The sequence below is a fragment of the Coffea eugenioides genome, chromosome 1 (assembly GCF_003713205.1).
Source record: "Coffea eugenioides isolate CCC68of chromosome 1, Ceug_1.0, whole genome shotgun sequence".
Lineage (NCBI taxonomy): Eukaryota > Viridiplantae > Streptophyta > Magnoliopsida > Gentianales > Rubiaceae > Coffea > Coffea eugenioides.
This window is the reverse complement of record NC_040035.1, coordinates 43,371,059-43,398,369: the sequence shown is the minus strand read 5'-3', so window position 1 is coordinate 43,398,369 and position 27,311 is coordinate 43,371,059. Positions and strand designations below refer to the sequence as shown.

The 27,311-nt window shown below is 36.0% G+C and overlaps 4 protein-coding genes across 4 annotated transcripts; 1 reads left to right on the top strand and 3 right to left on the bottom strand.

The window, feature by feature from the left end:
- Nucleotides 1–4,229: 4,229 nt before the first annotated feature.
- LOC113760836 (ABC transporter G family member 3) lies at nt 4,230–12,237 on the top strand. The gene is made up of 12 exons (XM_027303573.1): nt 4,230–4,338; nt 4,983–5,591; nt 5,701–5,780; nt 6,381–6,667; nt 6,875–7,046; nt 7,796–7,909; nt 8,323–8,451; nt 9,169–9,360; nt 10,055–10,141; nt 10,975–11,247; nt 11,547–11,654; nt 11,884–12,237. The coding sequence occupies exons 2-12, from the start codon at nt 5,120–5,122 to the stop codon at nt 12,139–12,141; spliced, it is 2,172 nt and encodes a 723-aa protein (XP_027159374.1). The 5' UTR covers nt 4,230–4,338; nt 4,983–5,119; the 3' UTR covers nt 12,142–12,237.
- Nucleotides 12,238–13,052: 815 nt separating this feature from the next.
- On the bottom strand, nt 13,053–15,094 carry LOC113760847 (UDP-glycosyltransferase 86A1-like). Its single transcript, XM_027303583.1, has 2 exons — nt 14,461–15,094; nt 13,053–14,357 (listed from the first exon to the last, which is right to left on the bottom strand). The coding sequence occupies exons 1-2, from the start codon at nt 14,978–14,980 to the stop codon at nt 13,429–13,431; spliced, it is 1,449 nt and encodes a 482-aa protein (XP_027159384.1). The 5' UTR covers nt 14,981–15,094; the 3' UTR covers nt 13,053–13,428.
- Nucleotides 15,095–16,085: 991 nt separating this feature from the next.
- Nucleotides 16,086–17,809, bottom strand: LOC113773192 (UDP-glycosyltransferase 86A2-like). The gene is made up of 2 exons (XM_027317773.1): nt 17,287–17,809; nt 16,086–17,014 (listed from the first exon to the last, which is right to left on the bottom strand). The coding sequence occupies exons 1-2, from the start codon at nt 17,807–17,809 to the stop codon at nt 16,086–16,088; spliced, it is 1,452 nt and encodes a 483-aa protein (XP_027173574.1).
- A 5,503-nt stretch (nt 17,810–23,312) lies between these two features.
- LOC113773184 (disease resistance protein RPM1-like) lies at nt 23,313–26,096 on the bottom strand. Its single transcript, XM_027317761.1, has one exon. The coding sequence runs from the start codon at nt 26,094–26,096 to the stop codon at nt 23,313–23,315; it is 2,784 nt and encodes a 927-aa protein (XP_027173562.1).
- Nucleotides 26,097–27,311: the final 1,215 nt, after the last annotated feature.

Below are 27,311 nucleotides of genomic sequence, written 5' to 3'. Positions count from 1 at the left end.
GGATTAAATGAGAAAGTATCATAATGAAAAGAGATTGGCTGCCAGTTGTTAAGAATGAGACAGCCTAATCATGTACTAATAGCTAAGTGTGTAAAAGATTAATTACAAAGAAAAAAGAAAGAAAGAAAGAAAAAAAAGAGAAAAAACTTAATTAACAGCTTGATCTTCCAATCTTTTGATAGTAAGTTTTTGCCTAGGGTGAGATAAAATGTGCATGCAAAGCATGCGTTCCCTGTGGAACCAATTTATTTTTAGCTGTACAATTTCTATATGATGCTATCTTTTGGTGCCTTCTTTGGATAGGGATACAATTATATCAATTACTCTTTTGGAGATTTTTCGAGCGTTGCATAAACCTGAACCATAGTCACTATTAATATGTGCATTGATTAATTATTATACGACCATTGCCAATATGAACTTTATCATCTAATCTAATTAAAAGATATAAACTCAAAAGAAGAACTAAATGTCCTCTTCGTGTCGCTAGATTTGGTGGCTAAAGTTTGAGATCTCAAAACTTAGAGGTTTTGACCCTTCTCTTTGTTAAAAACAAAAAAAAAAAAGTCCTCTTCCTTTTTAAATTTCTTACGAATAGAAAGTATTTCTCTACAAAATTATAATTTTCAATGTTTTTGTTGAATGCAAGTTTAGTTTATTAACTTGTTTATGTTCATTCCACTAATTATGAGTTATTATTCGTAATTTTCCTACAACATGTATAATAATGTATGTCTTATTCCACTATCATGAGTTACTTGTTGTAATATCAAAAAATTATAAATAAAATTTTGCCGAAAATATTTAGTCTATTCATATTGTAGTATCATAAATGCCCTTGGTGGTGAACAGGAAAGTACAAGGCTGTGAAAGAATTGGGAGAGGACCGAGAGGTTACCCTCCCTCTTTGGAGCAAAGATAGACCTCGTGAGATATTCCGGGTACTCTACTAAGTGGGCCGACAAAGTGCTAATTTTCGTAGGCCCAGCTAATGAATACTAAGACGGACAATCTCTGTGGGCCATGGATTACAGACTCGTGGATCATAAACACAAATCTCTGGACCACGGAGCTGGTAGTAGCTCGTTACTTGAACAAGACCTCCTCCATGGAGAAATGATTTCTCCGGTGATAGGGAAACAATTTTTGTGGAGAAGAAGGGAATGTGATCTTCAAATCCATTTTCACCAAAAAAAAAAAGTGTGATAATTGGGACATGATTTTTGTTGGAAAAGTACGAAACATTCCGTGAAATATGAGATAAAAATACTAGATTTAAATCTCACGACTTGTGAATTTAGTTTAACTATGTGTTTGCGTTTATCCCACCAAGTGTAGGTTAGATATAGTTTTGATGAATTGTAAATTGTCATATTGACTCCATAATTACAAGTCAAATGTAACCTAGAGAAAAAAAATACACACCCTAAATGGAACAAAAATTAGATTACCGCTGTACTAATTTTTCTATGACAGTAGTATTAAATATGTGTGTATATACTATCATTGTTATTGATGTATATACCGTCAGTCAGTATATATCTTTTACTTTCATATTCTATTACTAATACACGCAGATGGTTAAGAAGACATGATTGTGGCTTAAAGGTCAAGAAAGACAGTGTATTGCTGTCGGCCCGAGTACTTAGTCGATCACAGACAATCAGAACAGCTTCAAATTGAAGCCTGAAGGTAGGAAATGCACGTCAAAAGTAGTAAAGCACACTAGTAATGATGGATGTTTGCTGTGGCCATTTTGATGTTATCATGATTAGCCAAGTCATGACACAATATTCACTTGTATTAAGCACTAAATAAATACGTACCCCATCTATCATGTCAAATTCATTTCAATCTTAAAAGGCAAAATTAAATGAGTCCTGAGAATTATTATTATTTTTTTCCACAAACAAAAGGACCTAGCCCCACTTCAGGCCTCAACCCTTATTCGGATTGTTGGATTATTTTCCATTTTGATTACAAGCCTCGAACACTGGATCTCGGGTGTACTAACCCTTAGTAAGACCAGCTCGGCTGCCTTGGAAGGACAAATGAGTCCTGAGAATTAGTAGTATTTAAAATGATGCCCAACACCTACCTAAAAGGAAGAAAAAGTTAACACACAAGAAAAGTAATCACAGGGATAGATTTACCATCAATGTGATATTATGCTATTCTATGAAACTTTGTGAATTGCACAAGACTTTCTAATCTTCATGCCATGGTATGCATGCCTCATATTTTCGTGAAAATTTTCTTGGTGACCGAAACCCAATTTCTGTAATTTGCTTCAATGCCTATTTTAGGTTGAAAAACAGAAAAGATTTCTCTGCCATGATGGGATATGTATGGTGTGAGATATGATGATCACAAACTGAGTCTGGGTCTTTTTGGGAATGATTGAGAATCAGACTGCTCTCTCTCAAAAAAGATTGGTATAAACTGAAAATTTCCAAAGCTAAGTAATGAATTATCTAAGGGTGCAAACGAGTCGAGCCGAGTCGAATCGAGATTTGGCCTAATCGAGCCGAGCCTGTAGTTAATTTTGTGAAACTCAAACTCGAGCTCGAGCTCGACGAGCTCAAAGTGTCAAGCTCGGGCTCGAGCTTAAAAAATAAAAAAATAATAATAATAAATTTATTTCTAAAAAATAAAAAATAATTATTTATTTTTAACAATGAATAAAATAATAATTTTTTAATAAATAATAAAATATTAGGGATATATGTGTAATTTTACTATTAAAATAAAATATATATATAATTGAGCTCGGGAGCCGCTCGCGAGCCAACGAGCTTAATTTTTGAGCTCGAGCTCGAGCTCGAGTTCGACTTAATTAGCTCGAGCTTGACTCGAGCTCGTACTCGAGCAGCTCGCAATCGGGTCGATTCGTGAACACCCCTAGAATTATCTCAGCTGGTCGCACTTGTCCAGGTAGGACCATTTCTTGAAGTGGTATATAACAAAATAAAGGCATAAATTACAAAATTCCTAATCAGGGTTGTAAACGTTTGTTAGCTAAGCAGATTTCCAAAATTGATCCAAATCATGAATTGGCATTGATATTCTAGTGATTAGGCGATCTTTAATAAACAAGCTCCAATTCAGAAGGATAACCTTTTTATGGTTTTCACTTCTTTCACATAAAAACCCACATTTGTGTCATTGTTCAAGTCCCAGAAAGACAATTTCACATTCCTGTGGCCAAAAAAAAAAAAAAAGTAGGTGCTACAAAACTGGAAGAGTAAATCTTCATGACATGTGTGTAAAAGTTGATTTTCAAATTCAAATTTTACATAGTTATCATTCATTCAATTCTGACAGTGTAAGAAAGATTAATCCAACCGTGTAATAATTGCTTAGAAAGAGCAAGAACAAGTCATAAGCTGTAGAAGCAAGCAGCAAGTGGTTCAAATTTAAGTAATACGAGCATTAAGAAAGCTTTTGGCTGGATTAATTTTTATGTGAAAGATTCTCATTAACCATTAAAATTATTATATATCTCCAATAGACAATTTCTGTACATACAAATTCCAAACAAAAGTAGACTGATGTAAGAGAAATATAAAGACAAAAGGGATAAAGTTAAGTTCTTTTGACCATATTTTACACTCCTGTATTTTCAATTTTGATGAGTTGTCATTTGGCTATATGCCTGATACCACCAATCATGCAAGCACAATAACTAGTAAGAGCAAATTACGCGAAGAGACTTTGTAAAAAAGTTTTCGTAGTTAAAATAGTTCTCATTGTCCGCACCCCCAAGACAAAAAAAAAAAACCCAAAAAAAACACAAACAAACAAAAAATTTTCTAAAAGGAGAAAAAAAAAGAACAAAAATGGAAAAATGAAGGGCTTGGTTGGAAAACTGACCTGTGGATTATGAAATTCTTAATTTTGTTTCTTCAATAGAAAAAGAAAAGAAAACTATCTCTACAATTTGGTTCCTTTGTTACATAGGTACGGATATAAAGACTAAGGGAATTAAAGCTTACCAAAAATGGAAAGAAAATTTCAGTGGAGTTAATTTGCATAAAGATAAACAAGACATTTGAAAGTAAAGCACCTAGCAAAAGGCTAAAAAGGCAAACCATTGATTTAATTAATTGTTTGAACTTCGGAAGCGAATAAAACAATCAATTCTCAGTGAATGCGACGGTAAGTATAAATTAATATACTTTTAACACTTGAGTAGTACTGTCCTCATCACTCTTCGCTCCAGACTTGAGGCATCCTTTTTCCGCAGTCTTCGCAGTGCCTCCTCACTCTTCCCTCTTCAGCGGTCTTCACTTCAGTTCTTGAATTCTTTGCCCTTTACTTTATCTAACTCAGATCCAGGTTTGTTTTCTCCTTCTGTCTCATCCCTTAAGCCTTTTAATTTTATTCTTTTTCATCCTCTTTTATGTCTATCTCTATCACTGCTTGTGGGGTGTTCTTGAACTACTGTTTTTGATAAAAGATCATTGCTTCTAGCTTCCAGCTTCAGGGCCTCTGTTGTATTTATCAATAGGCTTGTCCTTTTCATTTGTATTGCTATTCTGTTGAGTCGTTTTTCTAGTTATCGCATTTGAACCTTTGGGTTGATGGGGTTATGAGTTCAATGAGTTTAGTTGCTTAGTTGAATAGAAAAGAGGATAAAAGTTCTCAGCTTTATGATTCTGGGGCCTCAGATGAGCTAAAATTTGCTTAACTTGCTGCTTGTTTGGTAAAGGATTCTTTCCTTACAGATTAACAGTTACTACTGCCTTCAACCCCGCGGCGCGGGGGGGGGGGGGGGGGGCAATAGCCTGCTTATCTTTCCATTAATAGGAAGAAACTAGTGCTCTAATTGCTTACTATAGTTTATTTCTTTCTCGGTGTATTAGTTTTATAGTTTTTATGAGTGACTACAGACTTTGAAAATGAGATCTTTTCGTAATTTCTCTTGCTACTTAAGTTTCTTTCCCTTTTGTTCCTAAGTTTATGATGGTATATTATTGCAGTTTTGGTTGCTTATTGCTCGTGAAGCACTTGTCAGGGATTCAAGGCAGTTGCAGGAGAATGTAATGATTTTTTGAAATATGTTTTATGTGCTGATGATGCAATTTAGTCCAGTTAAACTGATATAGAGAATCTTAAGATGGAAGAAATACAGTCTCAATCAGATCATTATAGGTCTTCATCATCTTCAGCTAGTAGTCCAGCTAGTAGAGTTCCCTCGAGCAATTTCTTCTACCTGCGAAAACCTGGTTCTCTTAGACAACCAATATCTTTTGAGGATTCACCAGATTGGGATGATACTGATATTGAGGTTCGGGTGGATGAAGGAGGTGATTCCATTAATGCTGCGACTACTCCAGCCTCCCCATCCCTCTCAAAGCTTAATAGTGGATCTTTGCCATCCCCACCACTACCAGAGCGTGCAGTAGTTGCTAGAAAGATCTCAGGGGCTTCACTTGCATGGAAGGACTTGACTGTTACCATAAAGGGAAAGAGGAAGTATTCTGATAAGGTCATAAAGAGCTCAAATGGTTATGCATTACCAGGAACAATGACCGTTATCATGGGTCCAGCAAAGTCAGGAAAATCAACTCTCTTGAGAGCCCTTGCAGGTTGATTGCTTTGGATTCAAAGAGCTTTTACTTTTAACATGTAATGTTACATGTTGTCACATTATATTTTCTGAGCAAATATGATCTCAAGAGTTTGTTTCTTCTTCAGGACGACTTCCTGATTCAGCTAGAATGTATGGTGAGGTGTTTGTGAATGGGTCAAAATGGCACTTGCCATATGCATCCTATGTAAGTTTTCAATTATGCTATGTGGCATTTTCCATTATTTGGTTTTCATCATATAAGTAGTCTATCTCCATGTTTCTTAGCAAAATCTGTGACAAATCACAGGCTGGGTTGCTTTTCTTTCAGCTTGTTTTAGAGTAATATTGGGTGTCTCCTTCCTCTGGCAGTGACACAATATGCATTTAGTGTGATATCTGTACTTTTGCACTTATGTATCTATCGAACATGGGTAAACCATCCCAACTTGTATCTCTCTCTTAGTTATCTTTTACATTAATCTGGTTAATTTTAAAGTAAGCTGTCATCCTCACATGACATGTATGCTAAAAGGAAGTATGAAAGGAAAGAACAAAAAAATACCCTTGCAATTTTCTCTGAAAAATATACTGATACAATCTGCTAACTCTCTGGGGAATTGGATTATGTGTTAGGTCAAGTCATTACAGGTAACCAACTTGTTTTTCATCAGAACTAGTTAAAAATAGATTAATTACGTTTCGGTGCAAGTTAAAAGTCAAATTGGTATAATATGGATATACATCTTTCACTAGTTCTATATGTGTGGTTTGACTAGATACAGTTTTGACTTTTGCCTATTCACAGGGATATGTTGAGAGAGAAACCACCTTAATTGGATCCTTGACAGTGCGTGAGTTCCTCTACTACTCAGCATTGCTCCAGCTTCCTGGTTTTTTTTGTCAGAAAAAGAGTGTGGTGGAGGATGCCATCCTTGCTATGTCATTGGGAGATTATGCAAACAAACTGATAGGTGGTCACTGCTATATGAAGGGTCTTCCTCGTGGCGAGAGAAGGCGTGTTAGCATTGCAAGGGAGCTTGTAATGAGACCTCATGTCTTATTTATTGATGAGCCTCTTTATCATCTTGACAGGTACCTCACAATTATCTCAATTTGAATGAAGTTTTAATGAAAATCATAAGCAGCTCAATTTTGAATTGAGTTGCACTAGCAATAAATTCCCCCACCCCACCGCACCCCCCAGTAGTATCCTACTCATCAAAAGCTCATTCATTTAATTGCTCTGTTGGACTCCACCATGCATTGTTCCTAACTGCTGGTTAATTTTTCTATTGTCAGTGTCTCTGCACTCCTGATGATGGTTACACTGAAGAAACTAGCTAGCACTGGATGCACCCTGATATTTACCATTTATCAAAGCAGCACAGAAGTGTTTGGCCTTTTTGACAGAATTTGTCTCCTTTCAAATGGAAACACATTGTTCTTTGGGGAAACTTTGGCTTGTCTGCAGGTGATTCATCTTGATACATGATCCTTCTCCTCTTTTGTCTCATATATTACGTGTAAAGAATTATATCATAATAGGAGTTTTTCGATACAGAACTCTTGAAATGATCTTAACTGTCACAAGCAAATTTCATATCAGCAAAGAACTCATTTGACTTTGAATTGTCAACAACCTGAGACAATTTATGAAATTTAAATCAGAAAGCCTCTGATAGTAACAACAAATGCTTTTCCAACTTAGTGGATTGAGACTATGCACTGGCAAATCTAGGATTTGGAGGTTGGGGATGCTGGATTTGTGTGAAGATACATTTTGGGAGCTAGGGAATTTTTTTAGGAAGTTTTAGAGGGAGGAGAGTGGGGAAAATTCTTGTTTCATATCCTATAGTTCAGGATTCTTCTGGGGCAAAAAGTAGTATTGTAAACTTGTAAACTAGTTACCTTTTTTGCCTCATATAACATCTACTAGTGAGTATCTGAATCACATGTTACAGTGGATGTTCACTAATAATCAAGTTTAGATGATATTATACTGTAAAAATATCTTTATGATAAGTTCAGAGTATTAAGTTTACTAAAATGTCCCAATGGAATAAATGAAATATTAATCTCCTTTGTTTACTGGTCTGGGATTTGGTGTTGGGAAGGGAAAATTATTACTTTTGTTTATGTTTTCATCTGTAAATCTTATTTCTTTTAAATCTGCCATGGCTATATATTTTTCCATGACTAATTTATAATTTGTTGGTGAAGCATTTTTCAAATGCTGGATTTCCTTGCCCAATTATGCAAAGTCCTTCTGATCATTTTCTTCGAGCAATAAATACTGACTTTGACAGAATCATTGCAATGTGCAAAAATTGGCAGGTACATCCTTTTGACCTTGCAAAATTCTAAGTCTACTGCTTGGATTACTTTTCATGAAATTTATGCTAATGCATTAAGGAAAGATATCCATGGATAGGAACTTCTTCATGGATAAGTGATGCATACAAAATCGAGGGACAAAATAATTTCATGGTATTTGATTCTCGTTTGTTCTGAAATTTGATGTGATACTGTTTCATCTGTTTTGTGACTTTTAACTATTAGACTATGATGTATCCAGTATGGAAGTAGGCCTACATTTCTACAATATATACATTATTTAGATATGGTTATATTAAACAAATACATGCATTTTCATCATGTATCAAGTTATCACAGTTCAGATACATATCGGAGCATTTCTTTACTTTTTTGGTATTAATTGGAATAAATGGCTTAGATAATTTGTACAGGACGACCATGGAGATCTTTCGTCTGTGAATATGGACACTGCTGTTGCAATACGTACTCTTGAAACAACTTATAAATCATCCGCTGATGCTGCTGCTGCGGAGACTATGATAGTAAAGCTTACTGAGAAGGTCTGATGAATGAATGTCAAATTTTTCCTAAGCAATTTAAACCTTAGTTTTAGCTTCTACTTCTGCCAGTATGTTCCTTCCACTATCCTTTTGGAAAAGAAAAACTGAAAGAAAAAGAGAAGAAGAGGAAAACAGAGTACTTCAGAAATAATGCATCAATATTATTCCTTTTTTATTTTTGGTTTCTCAATCAGCAACATGAGGTAACTGTGATGTAGAAAAGTGCTTTGCTAATAGTCTTGGTAGTAAATTTCTTAGTGCATGCAACCCTTAATTTCTGCTTCCAGCAAAGGCTAAAGATCTTTAATTTAAGAACTTATTTTGGTTGTTGAAGGCTGGAACTTCTTGAGCGCTTCCACAAAATCGTTTATTAAAAGAGTGATGAAGATGTGTCTTGGCAAAAGTACATTTCTTTGTTTCACATACGATAAATTTAGTGTCACATGTACTTAGTCTGCCTATATGATCAACACATTGCAAATTGTGACCCAAAGTCAGGATAAATTGCAGATTTTTCTGTTGAGGGCATAATCCTACAATCTACAGAAACAAGTAGTAGGTTATTATAAAAACTCATCACTTCACTGCTTCCTAACGTGCTACTGTTTTTTCATTTCACTAGATTTTGCTTGAGCTATAATTTTTCATCAGGTGCATTATATGTAATACTTCCACCAAGCAAATTTCTAGAGTGGGTTTTTCATGCTTATGTTACAGGAAGGCCCATCTCTCAAAAGCAAGGGAAAGGCAAGCAATCCCACACGAATTGCAGTATTGACATGGAGATCATTGTTAATTATGTCAAGAGAGTGGAAATACTATTGGTTCCGACTGATACTTTATATGCTTCTTACACTCTGTATTGGTACTGTGTTTTCTGGATTGGGTCATTCCTTGTCGTCTGTTGTGGTAAGTTTGAGAATTTCTGCATAGCCTCCTTCTTTTGTTCAATCTTTCTTAATTGGCGAATGGCTTGACATGCATAAGACGCATTCTCTGAGGATTAATCTTATTTTATCAAGTTAACCTGTTATTCCTTTTCTCTTTCTTGGTTTTTCTTGTATTTACTGATACAATCAAGTTTTATGCTTGTAATATTTATTTAGAATTGGTCTGTTTAGTATACAACTCAGTTCTTATATTCAAACAAGTGACCTGTTGTTAGTTTTTGTTTCATGAGTACGTTACAAACTGTATGATTTGTGATGCAGAAGCTTCAATTACTGATGTTTTTGGCTTTTCAAGGATGTGGGATCTCTTGCTACTTTTGCTTCCCTAGCCATGTTCTTTCAGTTCATCAAGAATAGACAATTCTACCTGCATGCATCTAAGGACAAACATCTGTGAAACTTATTTCCAAAAATTAATGTTGTGACATTTCACCTAACAAAAGAGGGAATGGCTATTGCATGGCGTTGACTTGTGGCTGGACTAAAGCAAATAATAAAAATTATTTTTGGTCCTCCTTTTTCTCCTCCATTTGTTATTCTCTCTTTATATGTAGGAAAACATTTGTATCACAAAATGCTTTTTACTAGTGCTATTTTTATTCCACATGTGAGAAGGATTGTTTAGCTTTTTTTTTTTTTTTCTGAAATTGCAGACAAGAGTTGCAGCGATATTTGTGTTTGTGTCGTTTAATTCACTTCTAAGTGTTGCTGGAGTACCTGCACACCTGAAAGAAATTAAGGTAATGGGGTTGCTCCTCTTAATGCTAGTGTGGGTGCAAAGCCAATGCACTTGTTCTGTGAAGTTGTCTGCTTGATTATCTTAACTATGTTCAGTACTCTTCACTCGGATAAGTTTTTAAGTGTTGTTGCTGGTGGTGAGATTGATCACCTTTCAGCAAGAGGGATTCACCATGACAGTCTACTTGCTCCCAAAAATTCCGTTCCATTCTTGTCCTCATGAAAGCAAGATGCTCCCAACCATTCTCATGCATCATCTCCCCCCAGACACCCCACACCCCATCCCAATCAACGCCTATTTCTGCCATTACCACCCATATATATGTCATCATCCACCCCCGTGAATTCACTGCTGGATATTGATGTTTAATAGCACTGACTGCATTATACCTTCAGGGAAATAGATTTTGAGTAAGATACTTACGCTCTTTAAGGCAATCGATAGGATGCATAGACAGCCATGATAATAAGACATTGAAATAGAAACCAAATGCACTAGACTTCAATAGAAGTGGAGAAAAATGACTTGTGTTATATTTACAGAATCAAGCTGCATGACATCATTATCAGTCAGAAGGTGAGCATGATCAGCATTTACTGTGTCCCCTGATTCAAGGGGCCAAATCCAAGAGCCAATACATTTGGTAACATTTATATGCATGCAATACAGTTGGTGCAGCTGTTGATAATATGGTGATCAATGTTATAGTTCTGGACGACATTGGCATGTAGAATTCTTCGGTTCATCATCTCTTATGCCTGAGCATTGCATATCTTTTACCTGTAATTTTTTGGCTCATCACTCATCTGCACTATTTCTTTGTATGTTATGCAGATATATGCCTGTGAAGAATCGAATTTACATTCTGGGACATTTGTCTTCTTACTTGGGCAGCTCTTTTCCGGCATCCCATTCTTGTTCCTCATCTCCATTTCCTCAAGTCTCGTCTTCTACTTCCTTGTAGGCCTACGGGATGAATTCAGTTTCTTGATGTATTTTGTGCTAAACTTCTTCATGTGCCTGTTAGTAAATGAAGGAATGGTACTGCTGATTGTTTCCATTTGCCAAGAGGTCTACTGGAGCATCTTAACATTGGTGTCAGTACATGTGAGTTCTGCTCTACCCTTTTTTCTGGAAGTTATTTTTCCACTAGTTCCTTTAACACCTTAAACCATTTCTGAGTATCAGTTAAACACAAATGAGCACCATTGTGCACATTACTAAATTGCAGCTGTTCAAAATACCCAATAGACCCAGTTATCGAGAACATTTCTAGGGCATGGTTGCTTGTATCTTGTCATTCTTAGACCCGTACATGAGCCTTTGAACTGATTTGCGCTTATATTCGCCCAAGTTGATTCTCTGGCTTTTTTCCCATATGATAAATGCTACTGATTCTGCTGCAGGTGATAATGATGCTCTCAGCGGGCTATTTCAGAATTCGCAGTGCTTTGCCCAGGCCAATATGGATGTATCCCATATCCTATGTGTCGTTCCATACTTATTCTATCCAGGCAAGTTGATATCATTCTGATATGCCCAAAGTTGTATCATCAATTACGATTGATAAACCTTAGGTGCACTTCCAAGTCCTCCTTTCTAGGTGAAAGAATGTTCAACTTTACTTCCTCCCCCAGTCCTCCTGTCTGATTATAAGAATTGAAAAAAATTTGTAGTCGGAAACAAATTGATGTTAATCCAATTCTTTATTTGACTTCAAAAGTTCTGTTTCTTTGGCTTCAGGGGCTCTTGGAGAATGAGTATATTGGAAGTTCCTATGCAGTTGGGCAGGTGCGGACTATCTCTGGTTACCAAGCACTTCGAAACGTATATGACATATCTACCAGCAGTAGCTCAAAGTGGGAAAATTTACTCGTTCTGTTTCTGATGTGTGCTGGATATCGTATTCTTGTATTCGCGTTGCTACAATTTTGTGTTAGAAAGAAGTTCCCTGGTCGTAGATTTTTCCGGTGTAATCGAGAAACGAACAATCCGAGATAAATCGTATGCCCTATCTGGGCATACTTCCGTCTTTAGACAATTTTGCATGAGGTAAAAATGAAGATATATAGAATTCAGAATGCGAAGTATCCATCATTGTTTTTGGCGATTTCGTCTTCTGAAATTCCATGGCTGAAATATAGTAATTCATTTTAGGCCGCTTGCCTGAATTATTAAATCATTGCGCCATGGCTTCAGCAAATGGTGAGACTTAATTCTTAGGAATGCGGTACACAGGAGATGGCATGTCAAGTTTGAGATTCCTCTCTCAAATTTTAGTTGAAACCTTGAAAACTGGGAGTTTGGAACTTTTTGGAACTCTTTTTTCATTTCTGGTAAACTTTTGGAACTTCTTTATCGCTTGACTTCCTTTGGCATCAATGGCATGTGTCTTGGACTGCATTGGGTTGGCTTCCATGAATGGTGACTATTCTTGGCTCCCCCCATCTATACCCGCCCAGAAGAGTGTTCCTGCTGTCCGCACGAGCCCCCTTTTCCTCCATGATCATGTCCACAATCGCTTTGCAATCTGATTGGAATTCCACTTCCTTCCATTGTGCTTCTGAGGCCATCATCATTCCCATTTTGAGTGCTGCAGCTTCCTCCACCAGTGGTTCGCTTGATTATGCCTCAGATCTTACGCATGCTTTCAGTAGTCTTCCTTTCCAATCTCTAGCAACAATTCCCGTTCCATTTCTGTCCAGACCTGTTGAGAAGGCAGCATCTGCATTGATCTTTACGACTCCTCTGCTTGGTGGTTTCCAGCTTTCTACAGTAGTTGATTGATAGGTTTGCTCAATGTACTCCCCACTTCCACTGTTCTGAGCTTCTATAAATTCTGTCCACTCCAGTTGTGCTTTTTGTACAGCGAGACCTACATCTACATTCATCTTCAGAGAAAATCATTGACATGGTAACTCCATAATTTTATACACATGTTACTCAAAATGCGGGTTGTCAATTGGCAATTGGCAATTGGCATGATAAGTGTGATGAATCATCTTTTTGGATCAATCTGTAACGAACACGAGCTACACATAACCCAAAGAAAAGGATCTAATGCAGCCTTAATATCACAGCATAATCCAAGTCAAACCTTAAGTTATGGTTGCATTCGAGGTGTCCAGCTAAATTGTTGGATGCTATCTATCAACTGAAATAAAACAGTGACCCAAGCTAACAAAGCGATACCATTTTTGAATATGCTTCTACTTGAACACTGGCAGCAACTGCCACCAACCAATCATCCTTTTTTCTTGTATACATATCACATTGGTGATTAGACAGTCAAGAAATGCAGTTGGATGATTGAATCTGAGTTTTCTTCTGAATAGCTTGATGAAAATCATTGATGAACTGATCCATGTTTCTTTCCGATGATCCTTCTCTTGACAGTGCGTGTTCCATTGTCCTTCTTAGTTCCTTGATTATGTTTTTGAGCTCATGGTTGCCTGATTTCATAAGAATGTTAATCTTCTCTGATACTTCAAGCTTAGTGATCTGGCTTTTGTCGCAAAGATTGATTCCAATCTTCCAATCAACCACTAGTTTGCGATTAGTGGGTTGATCAGCGATGAGTGGAAAACACATTAAAGGTACTGCATACCAAATGCTTTCCAAAATTGAGCTCCAACCACACTGAGTGAAGAATCCCCCAATTGCAGGGTGACTCAAAACTTGGTTCTGGAAGCACCAGGGTATGATCATCCCACGGTCGCCAGTTTCTTCCCTGAACCCTTTAGGCAATGGATCAGAATCATTAGAGCTTACAATATCAGGACGAAGCACCCAAACAAAAGTTACTTGGCTTAGTTTAACACCGTCAGCTATCTCCTGTAGTTCATTCTTTGTAACATGAGCATAGCTTCCAAAGGAAATGTACAAAACTGAGCCAGTAGGCTTGGTATCGAGCCACTGAGTGCAGTCAGACTTGGACCAAAGGCTTGTGGCCACTGCCACACGGCATTTGGTGAATTCCAATAGGGGTCCTATAGCGTAAAAAGGCACTTTTTTCCGGAGATCTGTCATGGCTTGGAGTTCTAGTTCGTGTACATTGTTGCTTAACACAAAATCTGCTTTCTTTGCATCGTGGATTGCCTTGAAAGTGATCTGATGACAGATTGTGTTTGTCTCTTCTTCTTGAAGATATGACGTCAAATCCTTAGGCTCAATGGATTGAACCCCTGGTATGTAGTCTATTGCATCCTCGCGCCTATCTGATCACAAGAAAGCTTAAGTCTTGGCGGAATATACTTTTTGATGCGATTGAATTTTGCACAAGTAATAATACGCTTATAGGGAGAGGGGGAGAGAGACTACCAATGCAATCGAAGTGACCATTTAATCTCAAAAGATCCAGATGATAGTAAATGGTGAAAACTGTAGCTGGTTGTGTCCAGAAAGAAGCATACAGAAGTCCATGTTTCTTTGCAACACGCCCAAGCTGCACAAGGAATGAATCAGCAATCAGGCAACTCACTGGAGGTCCTGATTCCATAAGTCTTTGAACAGCTTCGTCTATGTGAGCAGAGAAGACATGGAACATTGCAGCCATGAACTGATCATGGTTGAGTGACCTATCAAACTCTAGAGGAAGACCATCGGACACGGTGGTGTAATGAATATCAAGTCCTGATTTCCTTGCATCAGAAAAGATGTCTTCATCGTTGTCCTTTTGAGTGTTGGATGTGATTTGGTGATGTATGGATTGAGTGTTGATGAAGGTTATGGTGAAACCTTTTGATGCTAGCTTGATCGCTAACTGGACTGCTGGATTAAGATGGCCTTGTAGTGGAAAGCATACTAAGATGGCATGAGGCTTCTGTTGTATACAATCCATTTTTAAATCTTTTCTTAACAATGAACCTTTTTTTTGTGAATGAGCTAGATTGAGTAGTAGAGTTGCAAACGGAGGTTGAAGGGAGGCCAAAGATGAGACAAAATGTGTTCAGTAACGTAAAGAGATGTCTAATTTATCAAATTGCAGGAGAAGCTTATCGCGTAAATTAAATTAAGTGGTGGGGAATCCAGATGACACAACAGATTTCTCTTTCAGACTGGAGATATTCTTATCCATACTGTATATTCCAAACTCCAATACATGGTTCATCTTTCGAGACACTTATTCTTTTTCTTTTTTTTTTTTGGGTAAGTTTCGGGGCATAGAGTCAAGCAACTTGCATCGTCAAAAGCTTGGCTGACCGAGTTCAAGATACTCCCTTCTGTATAACGAGTCGAGTTCGAGCATCAGTAGTAACTACTTAAGCACTTGACGAGTTTTATCGAGTATTTATATTATTTATATATTATATATTATAATTATTGAATGACTATTATGGATTCGTATTTTAATAAATTTACATGAAGTAATGTTCAATTAAAAAAGTGATGGATGACAAAATAGTTCTCACAAATCTAAAATGTAAAAAATTAAAAAAAGAAAAGAAAAACTCGAGCTCGAGCTTGATAAGGTTTGCAGTTTACTCGAACTCAAACGAGTCGAGTTTATGCTTAATTTTCATTGTGTCGAGTCGAGTTCAAACTCAAATTTATATACTCGTTCGAACTCGAGCTCAAGTAGCACTGATAGTGATCGAGTTCGATCTCAAGCATGGTGCTACTCGAGCTCGATTCAGCTTGATAACATCCCTAGATCTATTTGATTACAAACAATGAAGTATACAACATATTTTCTATTTTTGGAATGTCCGAGATGAACTTTTTGGCTAATAACTATGTTGATTGAGCTTTCATTTTCATTGAATATTGATTGAGCATTAATTTGTTACAGGTATATAGATACACGGACAACATAATCCCACGCAATAGAATGTATGCGTTATCGTTTTCATGAATTGATAAATATCATACAACCTGCAGTATAGAAGTACGAACTATCAAGAAACCTAGTTTATATTTTTAAACTACTTAAAAAGACTCGGGAACTAATTAACAACCTTCTGCGTTTGGTTTTTCTTCTCAAGAGTGATCTTCAAATCTCTGATAAATCGGTCCATATTTTTCTCTGACGATCCATCTTCTTTTAATGCCTTTTCTAATGTCTTTTTCACTACCTTGATTGCATTTCTGAACTCATCCCCTGATTTCTTACTCATCAAACGGTTGATCTTCTGCGAAACTTCAACCTGAGTAACAGATACTCTATCATAAAGATTAGCTCCAATCTTCCAATCATCCACCACTAGTTTCCGATTAGTAAACTGGTCAGTATACAAAGGAAAACATAATAATGGAACTTCACACCAAATGCTTTCCAAAATTGAATTCCAACCACAATGAGTCAAGAACCCTCCAATTGCAGGGTGCCTTAACACATTTATTTGACAACACCAAGGTATGACCATCGCTCGGTCACTGGTCGCAGCTCTGAATCCATCAGGCAACGGATTACGATCCTCCGAGCTAACAATATCAGGTCGAAGCACCCAAACAAAACTAATATTGCTTTCTTGTATACCATTTGCTATTTCCAACAAATCCCTTTTTTGGACGTGAGCATAGCTACCGAATGAAACATACAAAACTGAGCCAGGAGGTTTGGTGTCTAGCCAATGGGAGCAGTCTGACTCGGACCACAGGCTCGTGGCCACACAACTCTTGGTGAACCCTGATGGAAACATGGGTCCGACTGGAAAAATTGGAAGTTTCTCCTGTAGAGCAGATATGGTCTCGGGCTCGAGTTCTTCAACTGTGTTACATAGTACAAAATCTGCATCTTGTGCATCCTTGAATGCCTTATAGATAATTTTGTGACATACTGATGTTGGGTACATTTCTTGGAGATATGATGGCATATCCAGGGGTTCTAATGGTTTTACACCAGGAATGTAGTCAATGGGGTCTTCACGCATGTCTAGTAGGAAAAAAAAAGACAAAACAAATATTCAACCATCAACAAGTAGCTATAAATAAATTGAATTTCCGCTATATTCTTATAAGTCAGTCACTGGAGGAGTATCAAAGTGTGATCAGGCCAAAAAGAAAAAGTTTGACTTGGTTCAGAATATTATTTTGTTTTCATTTTATCTGACATAGTGAAGTTGGTAATTTTTTTCTTTCTTTCTTTTTAAATCTTGGTAGTTTGTAGATCCCAAAAAGATCCAGATGACAGGAAAATTTACGTACCTATGCAACCAAAGTGGCCATTGAGCCTCAAAAGATCCAAATGATAATACAATGAAAAAACTAAAGCCGCCTCTGTCCAAAGAGAAATGTATACAAGTCCATATTTCTTAGCCAACATGCCAGGCCATACAAAGAACGTATCAGCGATCAAATAACTAACAGGAGGTCCAGACTTGACAATCTTTTGAACTTCCTCTTCAACATGAGCTGAGAAGACATGCAACAAAGCAGCCATGAACTGGTCATGATTGAGTGACCTATCGAACCCTAGAGGAAGGCCGTCGGGCACGGTGGTGTAACGAATATCGAGTCCCGATTTTCGTACTTCAGCAAAGATATCTCCTTGGCCATTAATGTTTTTATCTCCTGATGTAATGTTGTTATGTATGGATTGAGTGTTGATGAAGGTGATGGTGAAACCTCTTGAAGCAAGCTTGATGGCCAAATGGACCGATGGGATTACATGGCCTTGTAGAGGATAACTAACCAAGATTGCATGAGGCTTTTGGGGAGAAATTGCCATTTTTTTGAGCTTGATCAATTGTCTGTGAGGAAGAAGAAAGGAAGAAGAAAGAGCATGGAAGAGAGTTAGCGAGGATGTTTAGGGTGTACTTGGCTTTCTTACGTAGAAGTTATAGGGTTAGAAAATCTCATACTAAATATACTAAATCGAGTCTATGGACATAATCAAGATTGGTATGACCGAAGAAGCCTTCTTTCCGGAGGAGGGACTCAATATATATTGCCAACTATAGAAAAAGTTGCTTCATGTGTGGAAGTTCTCTTTGTGGAATAATGCAATGTACCATATATGAAAGTTGATCGAAACTTCAGCCATGGCAGACCATTGAGGATTTGAGACGAAAATGCTTTTTTATTCAACGTGAACGGACATCATAGGCCCCCTGATATTTTTATTCAGAAACAATTCTAAGCAGTTGAGCCAAGTCAAAATCATTTGAGCATGTTAATTTGGTACTTACGCCATTGTTAATTTTTAAAAATTTTTAAAATTATTTTAGTAGAGGAATGATGGAATTTAAAGAACAGAAAGGGAGAAGGGGACGTACATTTGAAACCAAACTGTAAATCCTCAATTCTCAAGTTTAGCCACTAATCCAATACATTCTCAATCATTGTAAAAATTTATTCCACACAATTGGTGTTGACAAAGAATGGTGTCCTATGCGTGAATAGGCAAATACTCAAGTAAATCAAGATTCTTGACTTAGTTTAGTGAAAGCACATACCATATTGCTGCAAAGTCGGGTTTAATTAGCTCAATTTATATAAAAGCAAAAATTCCCAACTGTTTGATTACTCTTCTTTTCGTTCAAAACCACCAGAAAATTATATACGTGAAGGAATGAGAGTTAATTAGTGTTTCAAAAAGATTTTGGAACCTAATTTGGTTTGACATTAACATTATGGAATGGAACAAATTGAATATTTTACAAGCAATTGAAGGGGCGAAAATGGAGTGCGTGAATATTTTACAAGCATTCAGGTTGCCAGGGGAGGCTGGTTAATTAAACAAGTAGCCAATGTAATACATTTGATCTTGAGAAATTCTCTTCCCTTTGCATCTTATTCATAGAATTCCACTTGGCATGGTCTGTGGATCTCTTGAATTCATTGACACCATTCCCTCTTTCATATTTTCTTGAATACTCGAAATTGTACGCAGAATAAGAACCCCGATTGGGGCGCCAATCAAGATGCTAATCCGCTCAATTTTGGTAAGGCACATTGAAGAGAACAGGCCTAACTACACAGCGAAGATTGGCATTTCATGGGTAACAATAATATCTTTTCTTTGCCTTCCCTTTGCTAATAATAATCACATCGTTGATTGATATATAGGTTGCAAAGTCATAGACATTAGTCTTCCTAAAGTACAAGTTATTTCTCATTAGCCACTTCTAATTCCATTTTTTTTTTTATCAATAGTCACTTGTTTATCTTACACTTACTCATATTCCTACTCTAACCTGTTCTAAGGAGGAGGGTCCAACTAGGTCTATTAAAAAATCGATGGGAACTGAATTACCATCGAACTAAACTGAACCACCATCGAATTACCCACTTTTAATTTGTATATAGTAATTGCAACATATCTTCCTCCAAAGATAATAGTGCTCTAGACAGAATATAATTTGGAAATGAGCAAATTCAACTATTCGAGCAAATTATACATACAGAAGTTGACCTTGACAAAAACAAAAAAAAATCTATTCGAGCAAATCTAGAAACAGGAGACGAAACCAATGGCTGTTGGGTCGTTGGACACCGCAAAAAAGGTTTTAAAGCCCTTTATAGGGTGGGATGTCAAGATTGAAACTTTGTCTTCTATTAATTGTTACTTAATATATCCTTATATACTATATAAGAACGAGTTTAGGACTAGATTTCAACCGCAGGGGTGAGGCTATTTTGGGAATGTGAGAGTGTTTAAAGAGTAATTGGAACATTGAGTACAAGTCATTATAGCTTTAATTTCACTATAATTACTTATATAACCTTTCAGACATTTAAGGTTAGGGGCAGGTTTGGTATGTTACAATGTTTGGTACCAAGTTGAGTATCAAGTACAACTGAATAAAGCTTGTGTTTTGATAGAATTACATAAAAGTCCTTTTAATCATTTATTATACTAACATCCAAGCCTTCCAATTTCCTGAAACCTTTCTCATCCGTTAAGAAATTAATTGGATGTTTACATAATTGGATTTTAATTACAATTAATTAACTTAATTATTATCTAAACAATCATTATCATATTTATGTCCCCATGTTTAGCCGATACCCTTTCTTCTTTTTCGGTTTCACCTCTTTGGTTTTATTATGGCTATTAAATATTTGGTGGAATGCATAGCTTTTCCTTTAAATTGAGGTGAGTTCTTTAGATTTGTCTTCTTCGATTGTAGTTTTTTTTTTTCTGATGATTGGTTTATTCAACAACTCCATATAGTTTGCCTTTTGATACTTCTAATTCCAAAAACTGACTAATTGTATTGTTTTCCTTAGTAGATCTTAGAGATTCTGTCTCTGATCAAAGTACAATTTGAGATAATGTTGTCATTTTTTAAAATAATCAGAAAAGCAATTTTATCATCTTCTCCTCCTCGGCCAAGGTATTATCTCCTTATTTAAGTCAAATAACCTTATTTCTCATGAACTTTCTCATATTGTTCTTGACTCCAGGGATCTGTTGACTACATTCCAGCAGTTATGGTTCAAGTAGTTATTTTTTCATGTAATATGATTTGGAATTCAGCTTGTGTTTATTTTAATTGGGAATTTTATGATTGTAAAATTTATTAACTTAGAATTTTGTACTTCATTGAAACTAAAAAAGAAAATTAATCATGCTACATAGTACTAAGATGTCATTTGCACTCTATTTGCTTTCCATGTTATGATCTCGTTCTTGTATTATACTGTTTATATAGTTTCAAATACAAAAAATTTGCTTTTTTATGCTATCTAAAAGAATTTGTAGTGGAACTTGATGAGTTTAAATGCTTTAGCTACAGCACCATTTTGATTGCATTGTATTAATTCATTTACTCATAATTGTATGTTGTACAATGATAAATAATGTTTCTTGATTTGATTGAAGCAACTATTATCCATAGTTCAAACGAGTCAATTAAGTAGAGATGCTATATTGGATACTTATACAAGTAAACATTAGAAAATATCATTAAGCAGTTTCTACCTATAGTTTGCAATTCGAATTCATATGAGGAATTTCTTTTGATTTTAGTTACCATTTTCTACAATTTCAAATTTAGAAAATATTATTTGCACCAATTTTTTATAATCAAGATAGTTTCAATTCAGATCTTTAACAATTATGCAGATTTGAACTTATTTATGAGATTATAAAGAAATGCCCCTAGCAAAAAACACCAAATCTGAATAGTTTCTACAAAACTTTGAAAAAGATCACTTAAGTTTCTTATCTATCTATCATTTTTGGGCATTATTATCTTTGTAAGAAACATGTGATTAAGTCGTATTATGCCCACCAAATTATATAAATAGTTAGTCAAAAATAAAATTATTTTAGATTAGATTGGACGCAAAGTGATTGATGGATAAACTTGACTTGATAATTCAGGTTGAGCTTAAGTCGAGGGAGAAATAGAAGCATTGCTTGAGGGATCTTTCACGAACATATATAGATTCGAGAGATGAAGGGTCCAATTGATACTTTAAAATGTTTTATCATCTTGGATAAGTTTTAGAAGAGACCTTTGGATACTTTTCAATTGCACTTCAAACATTCTTACATTTTCAAACTACCCTTATCTTTGCAGTTGAAATTCAAACATAACCTTTGATCACAACGGATTCTTATATAGTATAACGATAAGGATGTCTCATTGCACATTATTTTTATTGACTCACTATGTAACTTATGATTTTTCTATTAAAATCACATGATAAAATCATCATACTTCAGTTCCTATACTACAAAATATTAAACAATAATTATTAATTATCTTAAATCACAAGCACCAAATTCCCGCGCGTCGCGCGGGCTGTCCCTCCCTAGTATATATATATATATATATATATATATAATATATATATATATATGTATTTAATTATGTGTTTAGATTGAGTTTGATTTGAGCCCTAAGCTCATATAAAATATGGGCTCAAAACGGAAAAGCCCTATTAATTTTTGAGCAATGTTCGAACTTGCCACAATCTAGCTCACAAAACCCATCTAATTACTGATGTGATATGTTAAGAAACTTTCTGAGATCTAAGATTAGGACTGCATTATAATACAAACACAAATCTTCAATTCTCTTTTCTTCTCTATGCTGCAATTGCTAATCGTATCCACTATGAAATTGAGAAAACTTCTACTCAAAATTCTATAGGGTGATAATTGCAATAATAACATTATGTTAGGCACTTTCTCCTAGTTTCCATTTTGAAATTGGAAAGCACTTCTATATATATATATATATATATATATATATATATATATATTGGAAGAGAACCATTTCTACATGTTATTGATAATAACAATAGCCTTGTACTTTAGAAAATTAAGTTAAAATGGAAACTTTGGCTTGAACTATAGTCTGCAACAGTGAAAATGAGCTTAAAGATAGTTATTTATGGTTAAATTATCATAAATAATAATAAATTACAAGTGATTATACAGACAAAAAATGCTATAATTTAGGTAACTCAAGAATAATAATATTTCTCCAATACAAAGAGCAGTTTAAACACAAATACTCTTGGCAAACGCATATCTACATACAAAACTATTAGACAATCATATGTTTGATCAATCACATACATATTGAGGATATTATTAAATGGTACCATTTTTTTTAGCATTTTTTAGACTATCTTCATGATGCTCTTTGAACACAGTAATGAATATAGTTATTTTAACTACATCAATACTTCCTACTTGTTGGCTTTAGCTGTACAGAGGGATAATATTCATTACTGTGTTCTAGAATATCGGATGAAAGTGACTTAGAGATATATAGGATGATGCATTAACATCGATTTACATCACAGAATTTGGACTTAGGAAGAAAGCAAAGACTCAGTCTTGATCATTGAAGCAATTTGAAAATCTCAATATTCTCCACCCCCTTTTTGGACTTTAACATCCTTAATAATCTATTATTAGCGAAAATGATAAATATAGTTACTCACATTTTCCAAAAATAATTTTTTTTCTGGTTAGTCCATCAAGTATAAATTCGGATTCCTAATCCAAAGAATGATGCTAGAACACTATTTCGAATCAAGATAATTGTACAAATCAAATCTTCATACACGCAGACACACACACATATATATATGTAAGGAACTAATTGTGCTTGAATAGCAATCCAAACTCATGATTTTATTACAAGGATAATAAGTAGGAAAAAGTAAGAAGGCTGCAACTAGACTTTTTGGAAAATCTAATTGACAACAAACACCATAATTCAAACGTTGACGACCACAAGAGATTGTCCATTGCCCATCTTCTCTTAGAGGAACTCTACTTTCCATTCACCATTTATCCAGTGTCCAGTGCAAACTTGAGGGATATGAGAAATTGTTTGATAATCCTCACTTTGTTTATCCAAATTCTGCACTTTGTGGGTTAGCTCATCACACATGTCAAACAATTGAAGAATTTTAAGCCCGGTCAAGTTTTGGAGGCCTAAAGGAAGGCCCTCCATAAGTTTGCAACCAACAATAACAAACTCTTGGAGATTGGGCATTGATTCCTCTTCCACTCTTAGCCATTTCAGTCTTTTTAATTGCCCAAGTTCTAATCTCTGGAGTTTTGGGAATCTTCCAGCCTTAAAGCACAATGTCTCCCCTTCATAAGCACGAAAGAGATAAAGGTGTACTAGATTGGGCAAGTGTCTAAGGCAGTCTATTGGATTCTCATCTTCGCTCAACTCACTATTGTGCAAGACTAAAATGCCCAAGGATTGAAGTGATATCACCCATTCTGGTACTCTCTCTAAACGCCCAGTCAACGACAGCCTCATAAGAAATCCAAGTCTTGGAGAGACGGAATGTTGGAGATCAAGGGTCTCCTCTTCTTTAATGGAGTAGATATACAACTCTCGAAGATTGGTCAGCCTCAAGAGGGAGGAGACCAACTCCTTTCCATCTTCTCTTCTCAGCTTTGTGATGGATAATTGCCGCAACTGAATGAGCTTCCCAACCTCCCTTACTATTTTACCACTGTCTGCTTCTATATTTCCCAGAATCTCCAAGGAAGTAAGCTTTCCAATTCCATCCGGAGATTTAAAGCCTCTTTGTGCAAAGTTATTTGAATAATCACCCGCTCTGCCTACGAGAAGGGAACGGAGTTTTCTCAGCTTTAGAATTTCCACAGGCAACTCCGTTATAGTGGTTCTGACCAGATTTAAAGATTCTAGGTTTTGAAGCTGCCCCATAGATTTTGGAATGATTTTAACTCTGGTGCCACTTAGATCCAGATGCTCGAGATGAAATAATTTGAAAACTTCCTTTGGGATGCTGTCCAGTTCCGCACTTGCTAAGTTTAAAACCTTTAGGAACTTGGGACCACCACATAAAAACTTGGACAACAATGAAGTTGTGAGAGAATCTTTATTCCCGAATGTTTCCACGGACCGAAGACACTTTAAGCTGCTGAAGCCTTGTGGAGGATTATCAGTGAAGCTATGGATTGCCAGGTGTCGAACTTTGTCAGGCCATCTTGTGCAATATCCAGTGATTATGGCTGTGAAGCTCTGCTCTTTAGATTTTGAAACAATGATTTCACGCAAAATATCATGAAGACCACATTTCCCCAATTTGCCATCAGCCCACATTTTTTTAACTTGGATTAAGCTTCTGTTGATGAGTTCTTTTAGATATCTCATAGCTATATCAGTGGCCATCATTCCTTCTTTCTCTTCTATAAATCCTAGTGCTATCCATTTACCAAGTAAAATTTCGACATTAATTGGATGATCTTCAGGATAGATACTTAGATATAATAGGCAGTTTTTGAGATGATGAGGCAAATCACTGTAACTAAGCAAGAGTATCCTTCTAATTCTATCAAGCTTACCGCTACCATCTACCTCACTGCCAAAGCCACGAAAAATCATCTCCCATTCATCTATCTTATCCTTGTCCTTCAAAGCCAAAACACCACCCATTGTTACAATTCCAAGTGGTAGGCCCTCACATTTTTTTAGTATTTTTCTACAAACTTCTTCTAGATTCGAAGGGCAACCATTACTTTGAAATGTTCTATTGCAAAAAAGAGTCCAAGAATCTTCATAAGAGAGAGGACTCATCTTATGGACAAAGTCATGGGATGCTAAACAGGATGCAGAAGCTACATCGGTAATTCGTGTTGTCAATACAACACGACTAGCGATGTTGTAGTCAGGCAACACGTATTTGATAGCTTCCCAGGCATCTAGACTCCACAGATCATCAAGGACAAGGATGTACCTTCTTTCTTTGAGGAAGTCCTTGACAAATTCGCTGAGCCTAATACCATCCATGGATTCCACTTGCGGAGGCACCGGCTGTCTGATTTCCTCGTACAATTGTTGAATCAAGTTCTTGATGATGACTTTGAATTGAAAATTTTGAGAAACAGTTATCCAAGCATGGCTCTGAAATTGTTTCTTCACTGCAGCATCATCGTAGACCTTTTTCACCAGGGTGGTTTTACCGAGTCCCCCCATTCCCACCACTGAAACTAGTTTCAAGTGGGAATGGTCATCAAGGATTTTGGAGATGAGCTCTTTTTTGGGCTGATCGATGCCAACAAGCTTAGCTTCTTCAATTAGGAGTGCTTGATCACGAATATCACAATCCGCGTTTGGCAGGTGGGATGTGCTGGTTCCTATTTCTTGAGTACCATACAAGGACTGGTACCTCTGATGCCTTGCAGAAATCTCTACAACTCTGGCCTTGATGTCCTTTATCTCCAAAGAAATCTGATGGCGGGCTTTTAGATTTTTAATCGAGTTGTAGATCTTGCCAAAACGGCCAAAGAATCCATCTGCATCACCACGAGCAAAGCGGAAGGCAAAATCATCGAGAACATCCTCTGTATCATAAGCAACTTCTCGAACCTGCTTTACCCATTCTTGGAGTTGAGAGTCATCGTCCTCCTTTGCTTCAGCTTGTCTGAGGAAAGCTTTCATGCTGCCGAGTTCATCTTTGATGAACTGAACATCTGGTCGAAGTCCACCCAAAAGCGTGCTCTCTTGGGAAAGTAAGGTGGAGAGCTGCTTAATTAGAAAGCCTACAACACTCTCGGCCATATTCCTCAGCTAAATTTCACAGGAGTTGGTTTTCTTACCCAAACAATCACAAGAAACTAAAATGTGGCAAACTCGGGAAAGTATGCTGTTTTCTCCTGTGAAGGGGAGGGTTAACTGGCTCGTTGGAAATATCAAGCTCAGTTCAGGAAGGTCGTCCTTTCCTTTCTGTAATTTGTGGGGCCTGAATTCAGTAATAATATGACCCGTACAATTCAACGCGTCAAACTTTCTTTTTCGTTACTGGGCTCCATGGATGGAAAGTGGAGCTGAATGCCTGGAATCTGGACTTGACTTACCCAGTCGTGGTGTCCTTTATAATTATATCCCGGACCGAACTGCTATTTCTGATGTTGTTCCTTTTATCATGAAATCAAGATGAGTAAATCAAAATTTGGGAAAAAAAAAAGAGACCGAATATGTAGACGTAGATGTCAAAATTCATAATAAACGTCAATCCTTTTTTTTTTCTTTCGGCATCGAAGGACAGTCTAGACTTTCTGTATCCAATGCATAGTCAGTAAATACTTGTATTATATCCATATAACACACGTTCGTACGTTTCATTCAAAAAAATTTTCATATTTCATATATTTTAAAAATATTCTAAAAAATATTTATACTTTTCAATTAACCATATATAATGCATAATAAATTTTTAACGTATTATACTTCATGAATTATACTTCAATTTTTTCAAAAAATTTTAAGATTTGAGTAAAGATAATGACATACTTTTTGAATTATATATAAAATAACAACAACATATATCATAACAACTGTAGATTTATACATATTTAAGTGATAAAGCGATAAAATTTTAATAAATTTAACGTCTCATACATAAAAATAAGTTTAAAATTGTTATAAATGTAGTATAGTCTTCGAAAATTATAATAAATTTATCCCTTTTTTTTAGTTTGGTAACATTCAAATATGTTCATACTATTCATGTATGAATTTATATGCGTAATTTTTTTGAACACATATTTTCATGTTGAACTTTTACTCATATTTTTCAAAAAAATTCAGTATATTATGCATATATATAATATCTCATATTATACCCATCACGTATTTTATTAACTATGGTCCAATGTAAACTTGGGGCTGAAGTCGTAGTCATTCCCCCTTTTTTTTCGGTCCTTGTTAGGTATGAAGTCATCATTATCCTTTCAACAGCCCAAAGAAACACACGCACACAGAATTTAAGGTAAC

Coding starts and splice junctions, on each gene's coding strand:
- LOC113773184 (XM_027317761.1), bottom strand. CDS start 26,096: ATGGCCGAGAGTGTTGTAGGCTTTCTAATTAAGCAGCTCTCCACCTTA.
- LOC113760836 (XM_027303573.1), top strand. CDS start 5,120: ATGGAAGAAATACAGTCTCAATCAGATCATTATAGGTCTTCATCATCT. Junction 7,047..7,795: donor AAACTTTGGCTTGTCTGCAG/GTGATTCATCTT, acceptor TTGTTGGTGAAG/CATTTTTCAAATGCTGGATT. Junction 10,142..10,974: donor CACACCTGAAAGAAATTAAG/GTAATGGGGTTG, acceptor TATGTTATGCAG/ATATATGCCTGTGAAGAATC.
- LOC113760847 (XM_027303583.1), bottom strand. CDS start 14,980: ATGGATTGTATACAACAGAAGCCTCATGCCATCTTAGTATGCTTTCCA. Junction 14,358..14,460: donor TGGTCACTTCGATTGCATTG/GTAGTCTCTCTC, acceptor TCTTGTGATCAG/ATAGGCGCGAGGATGCAATA.
- LOC113773192 (XM_027317773.1), bottom strand. CDS start 17,809: ATGGCAATTTCTCCCCAAAAGCCTCATGCAATCTTGGTTAGTTATCCT. Junction 17,015..17,286: donor TGGCCACTTTGGTTGCATAG/GTACGTAAATTT, acceptor TTTTCCTACTAG/ACATGCGTGAAGACCCCATT.